The 23,610-nt window shown below is 41.8% G+C and overlaps 1 protein-coding gene across 4 annotated transcripts in view; it reads left to right on the top strand.

Moving 5' to 3' along the window:
* Window positions 1-23,328, top strand: part of LOC118386005 (growth factor receptor-bound protein 14-like) — a 59,764-nt gene extending 36,436 nt beyond the window's left edge. For 3 of the 4 annotated variants that reach the window (XM_035773335.2, XM_035773336.2, XM_035773339.2), the window contains 12 exons: window positions 4,290-4,446; window positions 16,378-16,499; window positions 16,652-16,726; window positions 16,962-17,099; window positions 18,546-18,656; window positions 18,825-18,920; window positions 19,026-19,085; window positions 20,173-20,289; window positions 20,422-20,491; window positions 21,087-21,174; window positions 21,367-21,460; window positions 21,541-23,328. In XM_035773335.2, coding sequence (XP_035629228.1) covers window positions 4,290-4,446; window positions 16,378-16,499; window positions 16,652-16,726; window positions 16,962-17,099; window positions 18,546-18,656; window positions 18,825-18,920; window positions 19,026-19,085; window positions 20,173-20,289; window positions 20,422-20,491; window positions 21,087-21,174; window positions 21,367-21,460; window positions 21,541-21,687 — 1,275 coding nt within the window. In that variant the 3' untranslated portion in view covers window positions 21,688-23,328. Of the gene's footprint in view, window positions 1-3,210; window positions 3,550-4,289; window positions 4,447-16,377; window positions 16,500-16,651; window positions 16,727-16,961; window positions 17,100-18,545; window positions 18,657-18,824; window positions 18,921-19,025; window positions 19,086-20,172; window positions 20,290-20,421; window positions 20,492-21,086; window positions 21,175-21,366; window positions 21,461-21,540 lie in introns of those variants that run through there. The other variant, XM_035773338.2, reaches the window with a different exon arrangement.
* Window positions 23,329-23,610: the final 282 nt, after the last annotated feature.

The following is a 23,610-nucleotide window of genomic DNA, read 5'->3' as shown; positions in this document are numbered from 1 at the left end:
CAGCTGTGGGAGTGGAGTTCAAGGTAAAACTAGCACACGCAAATTAGCAAACCGGTGTCCGCAACCCTGTCCTTGAGATAACGAGGACTTTTATAGCGTTGTTAGCAAAGCATAGACAAATTTATATTTAGGCCAGCCCTTTTGTCTGTCTGGATTTTCCCTCCCTTTTTTGTCTCAATTGGAGACCATGTTCCTTTTCTCCCAGAGTGTCTGTACAATTTGTATGTGCAACCACGTGGCTGTCGGCGGGGAAGGCCGGGGCTAAAGATTTGGGTTGTAGTTAGTACTGGTTCAAAGCTCGTAGCGCTGCGTAGCCCTGTCATCAACCTTATCGCTGTTGGCCAACTCTCTTATCTTATTTCCCTCAGCACTCTCCCATGTCAGTCCCTGCACAGTGTATGTCATTGTGTTAAGTTCCCGCAGTTCCAGAACGACTGACTATCTGAAGTTAAACCGCGAGCACACTTCACATTTACTTTTGGACTGAAATGCACTTTTGGTATTTAGTTGCACAGGCCAGGTCGCCTGCATGTGCTCTGGACTACTTTTTCACTTCAACTGAGGCATTAAGTAGTCCTTATGTGTTCATCCTCTTTGGATTTGTTGTCATATTTTAGTGTCGTCTTTGAACATGATATAATGAAGAGAATATATATTTTTAAATTGGTAGAAAAATGCAGGTTTTAGACTTTATCTGTCTTTCTAGGAAAGCTTTTTGTTACGCATCCACAGTAACTATATTAGTGTAATGACACTATCAAAATAAAATAAAAAGGGAATTTGGCAGATGGAAACGGAGCTGTGAAATTAAAGCAGGTGCAGGTGGGCACATGGCGCAGCATGGCTACCTGATGAACACTCCTCTTTGTGCTCATTGATCCAGAACGCAGCAGTTCACAGTGGCATTTTATCTGGCTTCGCCGTTCATTTGACTCCTCTCGGACCAAAGTGATTTATCATGGATACCGAGGCCAGTCATTTCAACCCTAGTTGAAACATCCCAGCATGCTCTGAACAATGATGGAATCGATATAGGCGAGAGCCGGCGCATGTAGATGCTAGTGTGGGCTCAAGTCTGTTGAAGCACTCATTAGAATGAATTATGCACGTTTTTTTTGTTCGTCAATTGTGAACTTTTTTTGCTGTCTGCAATCTTGTATCTCCAGATACGGATTGTGGGACACCGAATGAGGACCGACTCAGCAGATTTTTTTTTATTGCAGAGTGTTGAATGCATTTTAAAGAACCTCACCAAATATTTGTCCAAAGCTCTCTGAAGTGGGTAAACATAGATATTAGTCAAGAGATGTGCACACAGATTATATCTAGCTTTGCGGAACACTCCAAAAAGGACATAGAGACCAAATTTGTTTTATTGCTAAATATAAAGAGACCGAGTGCTACAGGGAGTATGCACAATGCCCCAATCACACCTACATAGTCTTTTTGCTAAATGGTACGCAGCAGAATGTGGATATCTGTGCAACAAAAGTTCAACCTTCTGCTACCATTTCTGTCAAGCCGTCTACGTATACAATTGTTATGCATACGTTCGATAAATCCAACGAATTCGCCACACAGATCGCACTGCAACTGCCTCTGCCATGCAATGCTGTGGGGCAAATGCAGTGTTCCATTGGACATTTTAAAAGTACTTCTGGTGTACCAAAACGCAATGTCGGTGTGATCGAGGCGTAACACTGCAGTACTTTTATAATACATGTGTAGCATTTTCGTGAAGCAATATCTCAAAATGAATACACAAATGTTTCTGTCATCATTCATTTTGGGTGTTTTATTGAAAAAGGTGCACTGTACTGGTAGTCATGTAGAACAGTTTCCAATCAACAAAAATGTTGTAATTAGTGTTGTATTGCACTGGAACAAATGACGACAAACTATAATAAATAAATAAAAAGTTGTAATAGGATTCTGATTGGGGTGACAACCTTACAAGGCAAAAACCTATAGGATTACTTAAAGTAGTCCATTAAGGACTGATACAAAATATTTTAGGATTGTGAGAATCTTATCGGATCCAATATGATAACTTTTGATTTCCAATCAGGGTGAAAAAGCAGTCTAATAGGATTCTGAAAGAGGTGGAACAAAATCTTATCGGATTGTGAAAACCCTACAGGATTCTATTGTAAAAATCGCAAATCCTATATCATTTTTTTTTACTAGGGTTTTCCTATACATATATTAAAATATCAACCCGTCATCTGCAGGAGTAACGCAGTAAAAGCTGTTTCACCCCCTGACAAACCCTGCCCTGTTCCTCCATGAAACACGATCCTTTGGAGATTTGATTTGGCAAATTCTCAGGAAGTGACTTCCACAGAGGGACACAACTAGATTCCTGCCTAGATGTTTTTTTCCACAGCCTGATTTAGAGGCTCCTTCACACAGTTTTCATCTTTTTTTTGTGTGTTTTTATTTTGTTGCTTTTGTCATTTCTATCGCTGGAAATGCATTGGATGCAATGTAATGTTTTATACAGTAAGTGCTCTGGGCTTTGAGATTATCATCTTCGGCTTTCTACTTCAACCTCCGTGACTTCAGTGTTACTGCAATGTATGAGATGATTAGTGTGTCATTGTTAGCTTGTCCGTCTGTACTGTACAGACAACTCACCAAAAGGACATTAAAGTAATCCCAGTAATGCAGTCCCTTGGCTTTTGTTAGGTACCCGCAAAGGGGGATCCTTACGTGTTTTTTGGGTCTTGTAAATCTCGGCACTGACATTTTTAAAAACAAGATTTTCTTTTTTACTTCATTGAGGGGTGACGTCATAGTTGGTGGTTGTGATTCGCTGCGGGCTCCTTAAGGGCGCTGACCCCAGCTCGGCTGGAGCACTGTGGCCTCGTTTCACTCCACAAAAGAGGGCTGGTGCATCCTGCCCCATGATCCGCCTTAAACCAAGGCACAGAGACCCGTGCACACAGAAAGAGGCAGCCAGTTGGTCTTTACTGTGACTCTCTTCCTCCCTTCTCCCCGCCCACCCCTGTCAACTTTAGACGGAGTTGACCCAACTAGCATTACATTTAACCAGCACCTTTGTAATGGCTTTAGAGCTCACGCAGGGCTTTATGCTAAGAACTCAAATTGCCATGGCTGTGTGAATAGGGAGGGGAGTGAGCCTTTTGACTCTTTTCTCCTCCTCCTGGGCTGTGTGGAGCAGAGCAGGCTGATCCTGGGCTCTTTTACTGGGGGGGGGGGAGAAAGGTAGCAGGTGATTGGGCCATAGCCCCAGTGACATATATCTGTGGAGTCAGGAAAACGCTGTGCTCAGAGGCAGCTCTTTCTAATTAGCTCATTTCTGCCCCACTGCAGTAAAGAGAGGAGAAAGAGAGGGAGAGCGGGCTCTACTTTCCGCTTCCCAGCTGATACCGACTCGCTACTCGGCTCTGTTCTGTTCGGCTCTGCACTGTCTGCCTGTCTGATGCATGTTCCTCACTAAAAGCCCAGTTTACAATGCTGTGCACTCAGCCCTATATAGGCTGCAGAGTTAGCTCAAATTCACAGATCTTGTCTCTCAACCGAAAGGTAAGTTGTGATGTCAGATGATTTGTTAGTAGCTTGTTTTGTGTTAATATTGCATGACTGTTGAGATTCTCTGAGAGCTTTTTAATGCAGAGCTGTAATATACCTGCTGTGAAGAAGGAAAAAGAAGGACAAGGTAATTGGAACAATAGGCTACGCAGTAGGCACGTTGATGTTTGTCGTGTCTTGTCCTGGAGGCAGGACTGGTCGCTTTCCCATTTTAGATAGGCAGGCTGCAAATTCCAAATAAAAATGTATGAAAACAAAAAATTGTTGTCCTGACGTTTAAGTTAGGGTTAGCAGTGTGGTTAGGGTTAGGTTTAAAATGTTCAGACTTTGTGGCTGTGCCAGCTAGTGCAGAGCTGTCTCCAGAACAAGATTTACGATGGAAAAACTCTAACCTGCACGCAGTAGGCTACTTTGTTAGGGATACATTTATCAACTTTTGGGAGAATTTTGTGCTCTTGTGTGTGGGTTGAATGATTATGGGGTAGAATTATCGTGGACTTTGACAAAGATGAGATTTGACATGCCTAATATCCTATAAAGCTTGGAAGCTTTCTGAAAGCTTTCTGACCACTATTTCTTGCCTAGTTGGTTATTTGTAAAGTTTGATGTATATTTAATGTACGTTTTTATTTAATGTACATATGTGGTATGTATTTTAAATGTACATATAAAGCAAGCTCTGAACTTTTCTGATACATATGTTGTTCAAGTCAATGTGTTTTGTTTCGCTGCAGGTAATCAAAGTGTATAATGAGGACAATACAAGTCGAACAGTAGAGGTTCCCACTGACATCACAGCCCGGGACATATGCCAGCTGTTTGTCCTGAAGAATCACTGCATTGACGACCACAGCTGGACTCTGTTTGAGCATCTCACCCATCTAAGCATAGGTAAGAATTAAATTCAAAACAACTTTATTTATCCCACCAGGGGCAATTAAGACAAAGCCGTTTTACAAGTACAGTATCAAATAGACACAAAATCTTCTACGTAAAAAAAAAAGTGTATACAAAACAAACAAAAAAAGTGTATACAACCTTAGATGATGCACAAGACTGGGTCGAGTGAGTGAATAACCCTAAACCGGATACAGTTTATTTAGATTTTCTTATTATTTCTGTGGCACACTGCAGTGTGATTCTGCTCTTTGGAAAGATACCACCAAGTTGATCAGCAAAGGAGTTAATCGAACAGCAACGGTGACTCCAATCTTCCTACAGGTGTAGCCTTACCATTTCTCAGCAGCTTACATTGCACAATTTATCCATCTGTTCTGTTCATTATTTCATTGAGTCTTGAAAGCATTGAATTTGCTGGAAATGTGCTTTTATCATTCAACCAGTTTAGTAAGGTGTGTCCTAAAGTCTGCAGAGTTGCTCTGAGTCTCCTTTTCTCCTTGACTTTATTGGCATGACTGTAATGTGGAATTATATATTTTTTTAAGTGTTCATTTCAGATGAGCTTAACTGAACAAGAATATAAACGGAACATGTAAAGTGTTGGTTTCATGAGCTGATGTCAAAGATCCCAGAAATGTTCCATATGCACAAAAAGCTTATTTCGGTCAAATTGTGTGCACAGATTTGTTTACTTCCCTGTTAGTGAGCATTTATCCTTTGCCAAGATAATTCATCCACCTGACTGGTGTCGCATATCAAGAAGCTGATTAAACGGCATGATTATTACACAGGTACACCTTGTGCTGGACATAATAAAAGGCCACTCTAAAATGTGCAATTTTGTCAGACAACACAGTGCTGCAGATGTCTCAAGTTTTGAGGGAGCGCACAATTGGCATGCTAACTGCAGGAATGTCCAACAGAGCTTTTGCCAGAGAATTTAATATTAATTTCTCTACCGTAAGCTTCCTCCAACGTCGTTTTAGAGAATTTACCAACTGGCCTCACAACCGCAGACCACGTGTAACAACACCAGGACCTCAACATCCGGCTTACCCACCTGCGAGATTGTCTGAGACCAGGCTCCCGGACAGCTGATGAAACTGTGGGTTTGCACAACCAAAGAATTTCTGCACAGTCTCGGGAAGCTCATCTGAGTGGTTGTCGTCCTCACCAGGGTCTTAACCTGACTGCAGTTCGGCGTCGTAACCAACTTCAGTCAGCAAATGCTCACCTTCGAAGGCCACTGGCACATAGAAGTGTGCTCTTCACGGATAAATCCTGATTTTTAACTGTACCGGGCAGATGGCAGACAGCATTTATGGCGTTGTGTGGCCGAGCGGTTTGCTGATTTCAATGTTGTGAACAGGTGGTAGGGTTATGGTATGGGCAGGCATAAGCTATGGACAACAAACACAATTGCATTTTATCGATGATATTTTGAAATCGCAGAGATACTGTTACGAGATCCTGAGGCCCATTGTCGTGCCATTAATCCGCTGCCATCACCTCATTCAGCATGATAATGCACGGCCCCATGTCGCAAGGATCTGTACATAATTCCTGGAAGCTGAAAATGTCCCAGTTCTTCCATGGCCTGCATACTCACCAGACATGTCACCCATTGAGGATGTTTAGGATGCTCTGGATCATCGTGTACGACGGCGTGTTCCAGTTTCCGCAATATCCAGCAACTTTCCAAAGGCCACAATCGACAGCCTTAAGTCAATTATGAAGAGGATGTATCGCGCTGCATGAGGCAAATGGTGGATACACCAGATACTGACTGGTTTTCTGATCCACGCCCCTATGTCTTTTTTTTTTAGGCATCTGTATTCCCAGAAATCCATAGATTAGGCCCTTATGAATTTGTTTCAATTGACTGATTTCCTTATTTGAACTGTAACTCAGTAAAATCTTTGTTGCATTTATATTTTTTGTTCGGAGTATGCAGAAAAGACTCAATTAATCCCTAAATGCAAATGACCCTTTGGAAAAGAAACTTGTGAAAAGAATGTCAGCTAAAACACAACCTATTTTATTACAATAGTCAATTGGTTCCTGTTGATGAAGCATTGAGCTAACAGGCTCCTAACTGTTGTCATTATAAAGAAGCCGTAAAACTATAAAGAACTAGGGTTCCAAAGTGTCCGTGTTTTCTGGAAATCCCGGTGGGTGGATTCCTTGATTTCCTGCTCATTCACTCTTAAATCCAGGCATTTTCTAACCTGGGTTTCTGGAAAACCTGTTAACTAGTATTTTGCAACCCTGTAAAGAACCGTACACATGACTACATTGCAAGGCATCTCAGCATCTTTTGTGCCATGTTATATCATACTGACATAAAATATTGCTTTTGTCCCCCAAATGGCACCCTATTCCCTAATATAGTGCACTACTTTTGACCAGAGCCCTATGTGCCATTTGGGATAGACTAATTAGTTCCTCTCGACCTTTTAGAGCCCTTTGAACTCCTAACAATCTCTGGCCTGATTCACTCATCTTGGTCAAGCCAAATAAAGCTTGCACTTCAAACTACTTCTATAACAGAAGCACATCTGCTTTCACTGAGTTTGTAGTGAAGTGCTACTCGACTTAGATGTACCATTTTTGCATTATTCATTCTCTAAGCCCTTTCAGCACTTAATGCCGTGCTTATGTGGAAATTATACCTTTTTTTTCTTCTCTAACGATACTAGACAGTCATTGCTTTATTGGCTGTAATAGACCCTGACTAGGATTTGGGTCTGATGACCATGCGGCAGCCCGCCTTGCCCCGGCTGTGGTTATACTATGGGAATTACTCAGCCTCAAATGGCTGTGCAGCATTCCAGATGACTGCCTGAAAAAACGCTGCTTTCCACTGGAACGATGAATATGCATTTGAGGTTCAAAAGATGAGTAAAGTTCGATAACTTGAACGGGGTTCACAGGATGACCGAAGTTGCACATGATCCGTTGGATAACAAAGTTCGTACGTGAGAGATTGCTATTTTCCTTTATGTACAATCAGCATGACCATGTTTATCTCTCAATACCACAGGGATGAGACAAGTGACGTTAAGTCTAGTGCTGTAGGTTGCATCTTTGAATGCAGCAGGTCATTATTTTTAAGTGCATTACTTAATGTATTGAGTTTACACACACGTGTGTGTGTGTGTGTGTGTGTGTGTGTGTGTGTGTGTGTGTGTGTGTGTGTGTGTGTGTGTGTGTGTGTGTGTGTGTGTGTGTGTGTGTGTGTGTGTGTGTGTGTGTGTGTGTGTGTGTGTGTGTGTGTGTGTGTGTGTGTGTGTGTGTGTGTGTGTGTGTGTGTGTCGACCGATTATGATTTTTCAACGCCGATACCAATTTATTGGAGGACCAAAAGAAGCCAATGCCGATTTTTTTTTTTTTTTTTTTTTTTTTTTAACTTAAAAAAAGTTTTTTTAATAATGAAAATTACAACAATACTGAATGAACACTTATTTTAACTTAATATAATACATCAATAAAATCAATTTAGCCTCAAATAAATAATGAAACATGTTCAATTTGGTTTAAATAATGCAAAAACAGTGTTGGAGAAGAAAGTAAAAGTGCAATATGTGACATGTAAGAAAGCTAACGTTTAAGTTCCTTGCTCAGAACATGGGAACATATGAAAGCTGATGGTTCCTTTTAACATGAGTCTTCAATATTCCCAGGTAAGAGGTTTTAGGTTGTAGGACTATTTCTGTCTTTACCATTTGTATTTCATATACCTTTGACTATTGGGTGTTCTTATAGGCAGTTTAGTATTGCCAGTGTAACAGTATAGCTTCCGTCCCTCTCCTCGCTCCTACCTGGGCTCAAACCAGGAACACATCGACAACAGCCACCCTCTAAGCAGCGTTACCCATGCAGAGCAAAGGGAACAACCACTCCAAGTCTCAGAGCGAGTTACGTTTGAAACGCTATTAGCGCGCACCCCACTAACTAGCTAGCCATTTCACATCGGTTACACCAGCCTAATCTTGAGAGTTGATAGGCTTGAAGTCATAAACAGCGCAATATCATCAACCATGTGTAGTTATAACTAGTGATTATGATTGATTGTTTTTTATAAGTTTAATGCTAGCTAGCAACTTACCTTGGCTTCTTACTGCATTCGCGTAACAGGCAGGCTCCTTGTGAGGCAGGTGGTTAGAGTGTTGGAGTAGTTAACCGTAAGGTTGCAAGATTGAATCCCTGAGCTAACAAGGTAAAGATCTGTCGTTCTGCCCCTGGACAAGGCAGTTAACCCACCGTTCCTAGGCCGTCATTGAAATTAAGAATAGCGGAACCCCTCGCCAACAGCCAATGAAATTGCAGGGCACCAAATACAAATCAACAGAAATCTCATAAATCAAATTTCTCAAACATATACAAGTATTAGGCACTATTTTAAAGGTAACTTTCTCGTTAATCCAGCCACAGTGTCTGATTAAAAAAAAAATGCTTTACAGTGAAAGCTCCACAAATGATTGTTAGGTCACCACCAACTCCCAGCCATTTTCCAGCCAAAGAGAGGAGTCACAAAAAGCACAAATAGAGAAAATTAATCACTATCCTTTGATGATCTTCATTAGATGACACTCATAGGACTTCATGTTACACAATACATGTATGTTTTGTTCGATAAAGTGCATATTTATATAAAAAAGAATCTAATTTTACATTGGCGCGTTACGTTCAGTAGTTCTAAAACATGCAGTGATTGTGCAGAGAGCCACATGAATTCACAGAAATACTCATTATAAATTTTGATTAAAATTCTAGTGCTATGCATGGAACTTTAGATACACTTCTCCTTAATGCAACCGCTGTGTCCAATTTTTTTATATTTTTTATTACGGAAAAAGCATAATCTGAGAACATCGCTCGGAGCCCAAACCAGCCAGAGAAATATCCACCATGTTGGGTAGTCGACATATTCATAAATAGCATTATAAATATTCACTTACCTTTGATCTTCATCAGAATGCACTCCCAGGAATCACAGTTCCACAATAAATGCTTGTTTTGTTCGATAATGGCCATTTATGTCCAATAGCTTCTTTTGTTAGGGCGTTTGGTAAACAAATCCAAAAGAGCGATATGGTCCAGTCGGACGAAACGTTCAAAAAGTTATATTACAGGTCGAAGAACTTGTCAAACTAAGTATAGAATCAATCTTTATGATGTTTTTATCATAAAAGTTCAATAATGTTCCAACCAGAGAATTCCATTGTCTGTAGAAAAGCCATGGAACGAGCTAACTCTCTCGTGACTGCGCGTCATGAGGCTGTGACACTCTGCCAGACCACTGACCCAAAGAGCTCTCATCCGGTCCCACTTCACAGTAAAGCCTCATTCAAGTTTCTAAAGACTGTTGACATCTAGTGGAAGCCTTAGGAAGTGCATCTCGACCCATATCTCATTGTATTCGTTAGGGCTGAGTTCAAAAACTACAAACCTCAGATTTCCCACTTCCTGTTTGAATTTTGTTCTCTCAGGTTTTTGCCTGCCATATGAGTTCTGTTATGCTCACAGACATCATTCAAACAGTTATAGAAACTTCTGAGTGTTTTCTATCCAATACTAATAATAATATACATATATTAGCATCTGGAACTGAGTAGGAGGCAGTTCACTCTGGGCACGCAATTCATCCAAAAGTGAAAATGCTGCCCCCTATCCCAATTAACTGACTTGCCTAGTTAAATAAAGGTGTAAAATATGTATGTATATATATATATATATGTGTGTGTGTGTGTGTGTGTGTGTGTGTGTATATATATATATAGATTGAGAGATAGATATATATAGATATACATACACACATATATATATATATATATATATATATATATATATATATGGCCAGTTGAAGCCGGTGAAAGCCATGATCCCTTATTGATGTCACTTGTTAAATCCACTTCAATAAGTGTAGATAAAGGGGAGGAGACAGGTTAAAGAAGGATTTTTAAGCCTTGAGACAATTGAGACATGGATTGTGTACGTGCCATTGAGGTTGAATAGGCAAGACAAAAGATTTAAGTGCCTTTGAACGGGATATGCTAATAGGTGCCAGGCGCACTGGTTTGAGTGTGTCAAGAACTGCAACGCTGCAGGGTTTTTCACGCTCAACAGTTTCTCGTGTGTACCAAGAATGGTCCACCACCCAAATGACATCCAGCCAACTTGACACAACTGTAGGAAGCAATGGAGTCAAGATGGGCCAACATCCCTGTGGAACGCTTTTGACACCTTCTACAGAGTCCTTGCCCCAATGAGTTGAGGCTGTTCTGAGGGCAAAGGGGGAGGTGGAAACATACACATGGCCACATTCATAAAAAGTGGCATTGTTTGTCGTTACCTAGCAATGCACTACTACTTTTACAGATCCACTGCCTCATCTGCCCAGCCATGCAACTTATAAACTTGATCGCCACTGTAAAAGCATCTAGGCGTTCTCTCCGACATTTCAAATATTGAAATGAGATCTCCACTGTGTCCCAAAATAATGTTGTCAGGACAAGATAGACAGGCAGCTTTCCTCAGCCAGTAGAAATGATGAATATGCATCATTTTATGGATATATATATATATAAATTAAATGTCAATAGAGAAAGAGGCCAAATGAAATGCATCTAGTTTGCGGTCTTTCTAACTGAAGTGATTGTGTTAGCTGTGTAATTGGCTTGCTAGCAAGGGGGAGGGGGAAGAGCCTCCTAAGCAACCATTTTTGTTTGCCATGGCAACCTGTAAAGTTATGGAACTATCAACCAGCGCTTGGGTAGTTTTTGACAGTCAATTTGAATAGAACTAGCGACCAGAGAAGCCCCAAAAATTGCACTTGACTACCAGTGTTAGTGAATGTAGCATCACGCTCTGTTGAAATAGGTGGTTTGAGAAAGAATCTTTCTTATTAATCCTGGCTACCCATTGTATAACCACAATAATACACTCGAGTCCATGTGTTAAACCACATCAAAGCCATGATAAAAATGTTATAAGTCACTCAGCAAAAAATGCCATAAGACATGGCCTCGTATTATTGCTTAATTAGTCCTTGAGCATAATCTGTATGATTTATTTTAAGCATTAGTGCCATATTGTCAAAGTGAATTCTTATTAGTTTCCTTATTTTTAAAGTTATCCATGCCAAACTTAAATCAATCTATGCTTGATTTATTTGAACATGTCAAGAAGAAAAAAAAAGAGCTAAATTCAGACAATAATGTGTTTGTTGTCGTTGCTGTGAACTTCTAATAACACCCACAGGGCCAGGACTCGTACTGTAACTCCCACCTTAAGTTATTTATTAATCTATCTCTTGATAAAATGTTAATAATCAATCTTCACGGTGTAACATTTTTATAGGTAGAAAAACACATGTCCTGCCGTGACACAGGTCTGATTTGTACTGGGCACTAAGATGTGTTTATATTGCTGTTATGATTAATTATGAACAAATAACCACTAATGTACTGTATGTGTAACGTGGTTAATTATGTTTCCACTTGCCACTGCATAAATGTGTATTTTAATGTTTTGTGTATTCTAATTGGTTGGTTTAAGTTAGATTGTCAATAAGAGGTAATGTCATTGGCTACGCTTGCAGATGGGGGGAGATTGCAAACATCAATTATTCCCAGTCTGATATTGGACATGCAAGCGGTAGGTCACATTCTGAAATACTGTATTATATTTAAGCAATTTGGCCCAAGAGGGTGTGGTACAGTGCATTCGGGGAAAGTATTCAGACCCCTTGACTTTTCCACATTCTGTTACGTTGCAGCCTTATTCTAAAATTGATTAAATCATTTTTTTAAATCATCAATCTACACACAATACACCATAATGACAAAGCAAAAACAGGTTTGTAGAAATGTTTTGCACTTTATCAACAAAAATGGAAATATGACATATACATAGGTATTCAGATCCTTTACTCAGTACTTTGTTGAAGCACCTTTGGCAGCGATACAGCCTCGAGTCTTCTTGGGTATGATGCTACAAGCTTGGCACACCTGTATTTGGAGTTTCTCCCATTTATTCTCTGTAGATCCTCTCAAGCTCTGTCAGGTTAGATGGGGAGCATCGCTGCACAGATATTTTCAAGTCTTTCGATGTTAAGAATGAGGGAGGCCACTGTGTTTTTGGGGACCTTCAATGCTGCAGAAATGTTTTTGTGCCTTGACACAATCCTGTCTCTGAGCTTCCCAGAGAATTCCTTTGACCTCATGGCTTTGTTTTTGTTCTGACATGCACTGTCAACTATGGAAGCTTTTATATACAGTACCAGTCAAACGTTTGGACACACCTACTCATTAAAGTTTTGGTCTTTTTTTGTACTATTTTCATTCTAGACAAACTATGAAATAACACTCATGGAATCATGTAGTAACCAAAAAAGTGTTAAACAAATCAAAATATATTTGAGATTCTTCAAAGTAGCCACCCTTTGCCTTGACAGCTTTGTACACTCTTGTCATTCTCTCGACCAGCTTCAACTGGGATGCTTTTCGACCAGTCTTGAAGGATTTCCCCCATATGCTGAGCACTTGTTGGCTGCTTTTCCTTCACTTTGCGGTCCAACTCATCCCAAACCATCTCAACTGGGTTGAGGTTGGGTGATTGTGGAGGCTAGGTCATCTGATGCTGCACTCCATCACTCTCCTTGTTGGTCAAATAGCCCTTACCCAGCCTGGATGTGTGTTGGGTCATTGTCCTGTTGAAAAACAAATGATAGTCACACTCAGCACAAACCAGATGGGATGGCATATCGCTGCAGAATGCTTTTGACTGATACTGTAGACAAGTGTGTGCCTTTCCAAATCATGTCCCATGAATTGAATTTACCACAGGTGGACTCCAATCATGTTGTAGAAACATCTGAAGGATGATCGGTGGAAACAGGAGGCACATGAGCTCAATTTCAGGTCTAATAGCAAAAGGTCGGAATTCTTATGTAAATAAGGTATGTTTGTGCACGTTCAAGACCCGAAAAAAACATTTATGGTACGGAGAACAGTAGAAACATTGTGGAGCAATGGATGGTCCCATTCAAAGTTATCAATCCCTCACCGAAGCCAGTAACAGTGAGACGCAATGCCAAGATAGCTGAGGTTTTTCCCTGTATGGCATTGGAGGACATTGCCACTGACTACTTGGAGGGGCCCGCTGTCCCTCCAGTCTCCCTGGGGCAGCAGGTGGACAAGATGGATGACAACCCCAACTGTGGCAGTGCTAGTGCATATAGCTTGACTATTGACAGTGACATCAAGCTGCACAGAGCAACAAGTGAGGTGCTGCAGGAGTTGGGGCTAGGTGACATTGAGTCCACTCCGTTGTCGCCGCAGTATAAGGCCAAGCTAGTTAAGCTTATAGACCACCACGAGTCCATGTTCTCAGGGCACAAGCTAGAAGGCTGCTGGCTATGTACATCACCTCCAGAATCGGTGACGACAAGCCGCTCAGTCGGCCTTACCTTAGGCTCTCCCCCAACCACTATGACCAGCTCAGACGGGCCTTGGATGAGATGGAGGAGCGAGGGATAGTCGAGAAGTCCCGCAGTGAGTACGCCCCCCTACTCATGGTGTTCTGGAAGAAGTCCGGTGACCTGAGACTGTGCAGTCTTCTGATGGCTTAATGATCGCACCATCCACGATGCTCACTCTCTGCCTCACCAAGCGTCCTGGGTATGAGGCCTTCTCCACTATGGATTTGACCTCGGGCTACTACAATTTGGAGATACATGTGGACGACAAGAAATTCACAGCCTTTACTTCCCCTTTTGGCATATATGAGTATTACCATCTCCCACAAGGCCTCTGCCAGAACTTGGATTGAAGTGCTGGGACAGACTCCATGCCATGGGAAAGGCAAGAAGAAGCGAAAAATACATGGAAATCGCACAGCAGCAGACTGGACAGAAGAGTGCAAACAGGCCTTCAGTCAGTTAAAACAAACCCTCCTCGATCAGGTCATGCTAGCCCACTCTGATTTTCAACAGTCCTGACGCTGCCTTGGAGACACCTGATACAGGAGACGGTGAGGATCAGAGTAAGGAGACGGAGGCCTCATCCATGAATGACATACTGGACATGGGCGAGAGGACTAGTGGGTGGGTATCAGCGCTGACCACTGAAGAGGAGATCCCGGACACGCAGAAAGATGTGCCACTGGTAGGTGACCATCGGAACACACCACATTCTGAGGGTGCCGCAAGCGTGCCAGAGCTGACCTTTTTAGAGGATAAAGGTCAACCCTCTGAAGAGGAAAGTAATTCTGAAGACTCCGCTGGGGCCACAGGCTCCAGCAACTGTAGCAGAACCCTTGACCTGTGGACAGTGACCCCCCCTATGGTGGTTGTAGTCGAACAGGATGACTGTAATGATAGGGGTTGGTTCAAATGAGGAAACCACCAGTGAGCCTCATAGACTATGCAGATACTGAGGGTGTTTCATAATGAGTTTATTAGAGTACCTGTGTGGGTATAGGATGGGACTCGAGGTTAGCTTTTAGATTAATTCTAGGTCTTAAGGTCCCTCCCAAAAAGTATTGCTTTCAGGATGGCCCTACGGGGTTAATGGGTCAGAGGTCAAGTAGGCCCAGGTTTTTCTTTTCTTTCTATGAGGTAACCATTTGTCACTGAGTGTACTTAACATGTAACCTGCATGTTTGCCAATGGGGTCTATTAATTTATTTTTAATTTTACTTTTAACTAGTTCACCTAATTCCCTTTAGAGAATAGTCTATAGACTGGAATATTTGGTGACATTGCAAGGTATTGCGTTCCTCATATTTTGTTTATAGTTTGCAAGTGGAATTCGGCAGAGGAATATAACGTGGTTAATTATGTTTCCATTTGCCACTGCAGAAATGTGTATTTAATGTATATGTATTCTAATTGGTTGGTTTAACTCTGATGTCAATACAAGGTAAAGTCATTGGCTATGCTTGCACATAGGGGGAGATTGCGAACGTACATTCCTCTGTCTGTTATTGACATGCAAGCAGTAGGTCACGTTCTGAAATACCGTATTTTAATTTATTAACTGGGGGGTTTGAGCCCTGAATGCTGATTTGGCTGACAGCCATGGTATATCAGACCGTATACCACAGGTACTACAAAATATTTATTTTAACTGCTCTAATTACGTTGGTAACCAGGTTATAATAGCAATAAGGCACTTTGGAGGATTGTGTGATATGGCCAATATACCACGGCTAAGGGCCATATACCACACCGCCTCAAGCCTTATTGCTTAATAAATGTACAATGTGTACGAGTTCACTATGTTCATGTCCTGATGTTGGGGGCTTTCTGGATGTGCTTTTGTATGTTATTGCTGTAAGAGCATGTTAGCTTCCATGCTCTAAATGTAATGGTCACATTAGCCCCTGCTAAATCACTTATGTCCATGCTAACAGGCTAATCACGAATCTACAGCCATCGACATTCTGTTGTCCTGCACATCTGATGCGCTTCCTTATGTCTATCGTCTGGAACTTACATTTTATTGTATTTTTTACAATTTTCGCAATTGTTATGTTTGATTTAAAAAATTTAAAAATACCCAGTCTGATATTGACATTCAAGCGAGTAAACACCAATCAACTGGGATTGCTGGCTGGACAGTCCTTTCTTTAAAAACACAACGCAAGAGTTAGGAAGTACGATCACATCTGTTAACACTGGTGCCGAGACCAGTCGTGCTTGTGTTCGCTGGACAGCTGTTACATATGATCACAACTATATGTTTGAGCGGATAACCTTACTTTGAACCTTGATGATGCATTATGGTATTGTGACAAGGAACATGGACGGATGCTGTAGGTTTGACTAACTTGACCTTTCTCACTTTCCCCTCTGTCCATGTCTTTGTCTTTTTGTGGTCTCTACGTTTTGACATTTCCTTCTCCTGTATCCACCAGAAAGAATCATAGAAGACCATGAATCTGTTATGGAGGTGCTGTCTGGTTGGGCCATGGACACAGACAGTCGGTTATATTTCCGGAAGAACTATGCCAAATATGAATTCTTCAATAAACCGCTGGTAAGATTGAGGGTGTGATATTAGCAAAGAAAATGGTGTACTCATGTAAACATTATCATTATCATTATAATGCACTCAGCTGAACCAGTAGGTATTGGTTCATATAAAGAGCATGTGTGTTGTTATGACTGATGTTGTTTTCATGTTGATAGGATTTTTTCCCAGATCACATGGTGTCCATATCAAGTGAAACCAACGGGATGATGAACCACTCTCAGCTAATACAGGTATCCTTCAAGCTACATTCTACATGTACATTATCTTCACTTTAAAAGGGACAGAGTTTTGGGGGCCAGTTTCCTGGACACGGATTAAGCCAAGTCCTGGACTGACAAGCCCTTTTCAAAAGAGATTCTTCAGCTGGTTTGCTTGCAAGTCTAAGACCAGGCTTAATCTGTGTCCAGGAAACAGCCCTTCAGTGGTGCTGCTAAAGTATTTACGGACTGCTTTCTGTCAAAACAGACTTTTCTCAACTCAAGCACTTGTCCAGAGATCCATGGGCACCTCCATGCCAAAGAACAAGGCAGGAAGTCTTGGAAGAAGTTCTACTTTGTCTTGAGGAGGTCAGGTCTCTACTTCTCCAACAAGGGGACATCAAAGGTCCGTCAATGTCATTGATACATTCGTGTGCATTCAGATGTTTCCTAAGTAACTGTCAAGTTTTCCAGTTTTCAATTAAACATGAATTCATTACAATATGAATGGAATAGATTTCCTTCCCAAAATAATGATGTTAAAAAGCAAAAAGTATGTTTGCAAAAAGCTTTTTTTGCTGGCTGCTCTATGGGATCATTTGATAACTCTGTGTCAATGTGCCAGAGTGGTGTGGTGTACAGTAGGGGACTAGCTCGCTCTTGTCTCCTGGGTGCTTTGTGTAACTGGTTGAGCTAGATTTCCCTTAGCTCAGCTGGCATGCCACTGCCAGGGACTGAGCCCTCAACACCCACCACTGACAGGTGAGGCTTAGACCTGCCCAGCGCTGTGCCAAGCCAACCACTTCTCCCTCTCCCAACAACGGAAGACACTAGAACACAAAAAAAACTCGGTTTGCTTTCTCAAATACAGGTGACGAAATTAGAGAAGTAAGATCTGACTTTGTTTCTTTTGGTTTGATTTGAAGGGATTTATAATGTGTAAATTGGTTTTGGCCCTACACATTGCCAATCAGTCAACACAAGCACAGACAACTATAGCTACCCGTTCTTTACTCTGTGCCACAGAAGTGAGAATGTTGTGTCGCAGTCCCACCAGGTTTGAACAATGGTTTGCTTTGTGCTTCTCTGCTTGGTAAATCTCTTTTGCCTTGGCTCCCTGACAGTGTTCTTATTGTATAAATAGAGCTCTTATCACTTTGTCACATATTTGGTCCTATGTCAAACACTAGCCACACCTACAGTGTAATGGATAGGGCAGTATTATTTGCTTGACTATGTTGAAGTGTTTCAACCCCGTCCCACCTCTCCATTTTTAAGGAGTCTGCAGCAAAAACAACACTCTTTTTATTCTGTGATCACAATGGACCAGGTTGATGGGAACCTTTGTCCCAAATGGCTCCCTATTCCCTATCCAGTGCTCTTGGACTCATAGGGCTCTTGTCAAAAGTAGTTTGCTGTAAGGAGAGTAGAGTGCCATTTGCGATGCAGACAAAAACTCCAAGCTACTCCCTCTTTACTATTGTCACAGTGACCAACATACTTCAGACTGGCATTATACCACATGCCTTAACTGCTAGCTTTTCCTTACGTTGACCCGGCCCACTAAGCTCACACAGATTTACGTCTGTGTGTACATAATGGCCAAGAATTATGACATTGCAGTCTTTATTTGCTTAGCATCTGTCTTCACACTGGGCAGCCCAGCATTGTTCACATTTCTGCCCTGATCCCTCACATAGTTAGATTTGGTAATGGAACTTGAGTCTACTCTACAGTGGAATGCTTGAACCAACCCCTCCTTGCAATGGAGCATGGTCGGGGGGGGTGTTCCGTAAAGGGGACACTGAAAGGCATGTGGGGATTTGAGGCATTTCTTGTTTCCTATTCACAGGAACCAAGACATCTCCAGTTCATCGCTGAGTTCAGTGACGGCGACGTCTACACGTTACTATCAGCGAGAAAGATACACGGCGCGCCTACGGACTATGGCTTCTGTGTCAAGGTACTTTATTACTTTCTGTCTATAAACCTATATTTGGTTTTTTATCATGTTAACTTATTCAAGTCATTCTAACTTTTTATTTATCCCATCAGGGACAATTAAGAAAGGCAAGTCATTTCCATGTCATGTTTGGTAAATTCATGCTTTGTCTTCATGATGATCCTCCAGTCTACCAAGCGTGGCTCTCCACGGGACCTCAAGCTGTTATGTGCAGATGACGAGCAAACCAGAACCTGCTGGGTCACTGCCATGCGCCTCTTTAAGGTACAGTCTTCCACGCTGCCCCCCCTTATCACATCCAAACTCTGTCTAGTGTCTACACATCTAAAGGCTTGCCTTTTTGAAACGTGCTCATGTTTTGTGTTGCAGTATGGGATGCAGCTGTACCAAAACTTCATTCAACCACACCAGAAACAGAAAACACCTATGGTAAGTGATGTGTAGATGCAATGTGCTGATACACTGTTTAACAGCACATGACACAGGACACACAGTCAGTACTCATCCTGGATTGATTTTCCAGAATATTCTGAAATGTGCGTATTCCCCCCTCAAATAAGAGTATTCTGTATGAGTAAACACCTGTTCTATTTTGGGCACTGGAACATGTTCCAGCCTGTCTGCTCTAAAAATAACCCGTAGATCAGCTGCTCTCAGACTTACCAACTCATCACCCCTGCTTTGCTGTCAGAAGAACGCAAAGAGTGGCCAGGCATGGGGCTGGGACCCTGAGCTCAGCGCTGCACAGGGAGTGGCTAGGATGCATCTCAAATGGTGTACTTTTTTGACCAGGGCCCTATGGGAAAAGTAGTGCACTATATAGTGAATATGGTACCGTTAGGGACACACTCAGACTAACCCTCTGGGAACACCCTGGCATACAGCTGTTACAGCCTAGAGCACGACGTGCCGTTCGACTACGGACAGAGAATCAAAGCACAATGAAACCAATCCAACGAAAGGAGCAATCAGTTTGTTTGCACAATGATGCCTGGGAGCCCCAGAATGATCTTTGCATCGCCTGAATAGACCCAGACCGGGGCGGAGAGTCTTAGAAGGATTGGAATGTTTCTATCCTTAGAGTAAACAGTCATCACTTTGTGACGACTGCCTTTAAGGATCCTGAGGTTAGGGCTGATAGAGGGGCAAACCATGGCAATTTTAAAGGCTTCTCACTAATCCTGATTAGTATTTTCTTTTGTGTGTGATTTATTTAGAACCGGTGACTACGACAGCTTATGGGACCATAATCAATTCTATGTGCCCATGTGTCATTTTATTCACATCCCGTCTAATCCCCAGTCACTGGAGCACATTCTGCTCGGAATCATCTAGAAATTATACTGTCAAACTTCTCCGACACTAGATGGCAGCACAATGCCACACACGAAAGCATGAATGTGCTTCTCCTATAACCTGTCACTTACTTGTATCATTTTTTTTCAAACGTTTAAACCCTGTTACACTGTATACTCATAATAATGTATACTACCTCAAACACGATGTATATTTCCAGAGAAGTATCTCCGAGAACTCCTTGGTGGCCATGGACTTCTCAGGACACAAGAGCCGGGTGATCGAGAACCCCTCGGAGGCGCTGTCCGTAGCCGTGGAGGAGGGACTCTCATGGAGGGTAGGCCATTGGTTCTCTCTCTGACGTCATTTCTCTCAACTCAGCGACCATAAGGTATGAAATGATGGTGCAGCCATGGGAAAATAGTCCTAGCATGTGAGACTTGAAATGCTCTTCTCTCTCTCCCTTTAGAGGAAAAGCTGCCACCGTCTGAGCTCCCATGGAAGCCCGTCCACCTCTCAGAGTCCCATGTCAAACATAGGTTAGTAGAAGGCCACTTTCAACATCCAAGCAGCAGCTTCCATCGATACAGCCACATGACTCTCCTGACCAGATACACTGTGCTTAATGACTCAGCCACCAGTATCGTGTCCTCTCCCTCCCTTTGACACATGGGTCGTATTCATTAGTGCACACCGTAGCAATACGATTTTGGTGGCAGGTAGCCTAGCGGTTAGAGCGTTTGGCTGCTATCCGAAAAGTCGCTAGTATCCCTGAGTCGACATGGTGAAAAATCTGTCTGTGCCCTTGTTCGAGGCGCTTAACCCTGATTGCTCCAGGGTTGCCGTAGATACTGGCAGAGCCAGTACTGACCCCACTCTACAAAGGTGTCTCAAGGAGAGTTGGCATACCCCCCCCCCCGAAAAATCAATTTCACATATGCATATTAATACACACTTGTACGTGTATGAAATAGGACAAATATAAGCACCCGCCAAATGTATTATTTTGCAACGGATAACTGAAACAAGCGTTTTTTTATTGGCCAAGTTCAGCTAGTCACTCACTGTTTCTGCATGTTTCCTTCCGTTTGGTGCCTAATGAACATCACCATGGTTGTCCTGTGTGTTTTGCAGCTCTCCATATGGCCCAGCCCTGGTTCCACAGCAAACTGTCCAGAGATGAGGCACACCGCTTAATCACTCAACAGGGTCTGATTGATGGGTGAGCAGCATCAGGCACTTTTCTATGCGTTGTTTGACACTGCAAGCTAAAGAGTTTACATATGGATGTTATTGTAGAGTAATTTACTCTTTATTTTTTCCAGACAGAAATGTGTAAAAAAAAATAATAATAAATAAATAAAAAACGAAAAGTTGTTCTTGATGAAACCAAGAGACTTGTCTTTGTTTTCAGAGTATTTCTTCTAAGGGACAGCCAAAGCAACCCCAATACATTTGTACTGTCACTGTGTCACACACAGAGAATCAAACACTTTCAGATCTTACCGGTGGGTATAACCTTTTTGTCTTGGTATATTCTCTACTCTTTCAGACAACATCTTGTTCAAGTTTGTGTTTTGTGTGCCAGGTGGATGAAGAGGGGGAATTGTTCTACAGCCTAGATGACGGTCACACGCGCTTCACTGATCTGATCCAGCTGGTGGAGTTCTACCAGCTCAACCGAGGAGTGCTGCCCTACAAACTCAAACACCACTGTGCCAGGATCACCCTCTGAGGGGGAAGGGGTCTCCAAGGGCCCCATACATACCTTTAATCACAGCCAATATCCCTCTAGAGAACCAACCACCCACGCATCCCTCCTTCCCTCCCATGCCATGGCAAAGGAGACACCGAGAACACCTCCAGACATAAGCAAACTGAAACCACTTATCACCTTCTAGAATCCATTCTCTTGGAGAAAACCGGGGTGATCCAATCTTTTGTAATGACTTGTGTTTTTCACTAAACTATGAAATGGGTGTTATGGTGAAAAAAATACATGACGACATTGTGTCATACGTGACCATAGGTGTTGAGAAACCTGGCGTTGGAAAAAAGTGAATCTACTGTAGAATATATGTGACTGAGAGGACTCTATTGCAAGCCCATTGGTTGGCCCTGTATGACGAATCACAAACACCACGGGGACTGTGTCGAGTCCAAACTTCCGTTAATATACTGTATACACAATGCAAGCATGATCCACATTGTATCGGCTCACTTTACTACTCTCTATGGGAATAAACATTTACTGTAGCCAACGGTTGAAACCGTAGAGCGAGAGCTGATATTTGACAGTGTGTTCACACCTCGAGAGTAGAATGACCAGTGTGGTATAGCCATCAATGTGCATTATCGGCACAGTTAAGCTGAACCTGGTAATTAGTCAGTAGAAGGGGATCACTGCTACCAGACAAGACGAGGCATGATGGGAAATGTAGTATGTTGTCTCTAGAGTAGGCTGGTGGGAAGAGCTATAGGAGGAAGGGCCCATTTGTAATTGCTGGAATGGATTAAATGAAACGGGGGGTGAACATGTGGTTTCCATAAATTTGATACCGTTCCATTAATTCCATTCCAGCCGTTACAATGAGCCCGTCCTCCTATAGCTCCTCCCACTAGCCACCTCAGGTAGGCCACTGTGGTCCTCTGGCCATGGTCATCTCCTGGGTAAGCGAAGCTGTTTTTATCAAATCTCAAGGAATTACGGTGTATTTCTAAAAATAAATAAAAAAATGATTGTTTATTTTCGAGGTATGAGTAGCCGAGGAGAATTCAAAGTGGTTTCATGTTGTTTAAGCTGGACATTGACCGCTGTAGGGAGAGCATGTACAACAACATGCTTTTACTAGCCTGCACTGTACATTTATTGTCAATGTATTGGTTGCATTTGAATCAATAAACGGAAGGCTGCTCCCTTTTTGTTCTCGCAAGACCAGCAGAAGATATATTTGACTGATTTGAGATTCAAAGATAGAAATAAAGTATAATATTGTGATTTTTTTTTATTGATCAAAATCTGAATTGTTGTACATTGAAATGAATGTTTTATAGTCTTTTTTTCTCTCTGAGATTCAGGTAAAGCATGTGCAGCACCTGAAATGGTTACATTTTGATGTAAAGAACCATGACTTATATCATGTACTGTTTTGTTGCTTCATTTTGGAAATGGTACTGTAATCATACAGCAATTTATACAGACAGGTTTCACCAGTACAATATAATAAAACAAGGTGTAACTTACTTTGAAAGAAGTGACAAGCAAGACATGTTAACAATGCATTTCACACAATATTTCTTTTTAACATAAAGAACAGTGCATTTAAACAGTAACGATGTCATGGACTGCAATGTTTTATAAAGGAAGCAAAATCAATGTCTACTTGCAATGTATGATTACAGTTTTAGAATTATGTATTGAGAGAAAGCCACAAGGTAAACAAACACGCAGTAGCTAGGTTTCTATACAATTGGCAACAGATTGTCATATGAATATTTTCAAATCTGCATAAAAATCATGTCGGCATTTTCGTCAAACTGACTTGCATCATCATGCACCGAATTTGATGAAAAGCACATAAAAGTAACTTATGTCGTTAAAATTCCTATGTACTGAATAAAAAATATAAGTTAAGTGGGACTCACCACTGTAATCGCT

Source organism: Oncorhynchus keta, chromosome 7, assembly GCF_023373465.1.
Source record: "Oncorhynchus keta strain PuntledgeMale-10-30-2019 chromosome 7, Oket_V2, whole genome shotgun sequence".
NCBI classification, from domain to species: Eukaryota; Metazoa; Chordata; class Actinopteri; order Salmoniformes; family Salmonidae; genus Oncorhynchus; species Oncorhynchus keta.
Note: the sequence above shows the minus strand (reverse complement) of the source record. Positions and strands in the feature narration are given on the sequence as shown.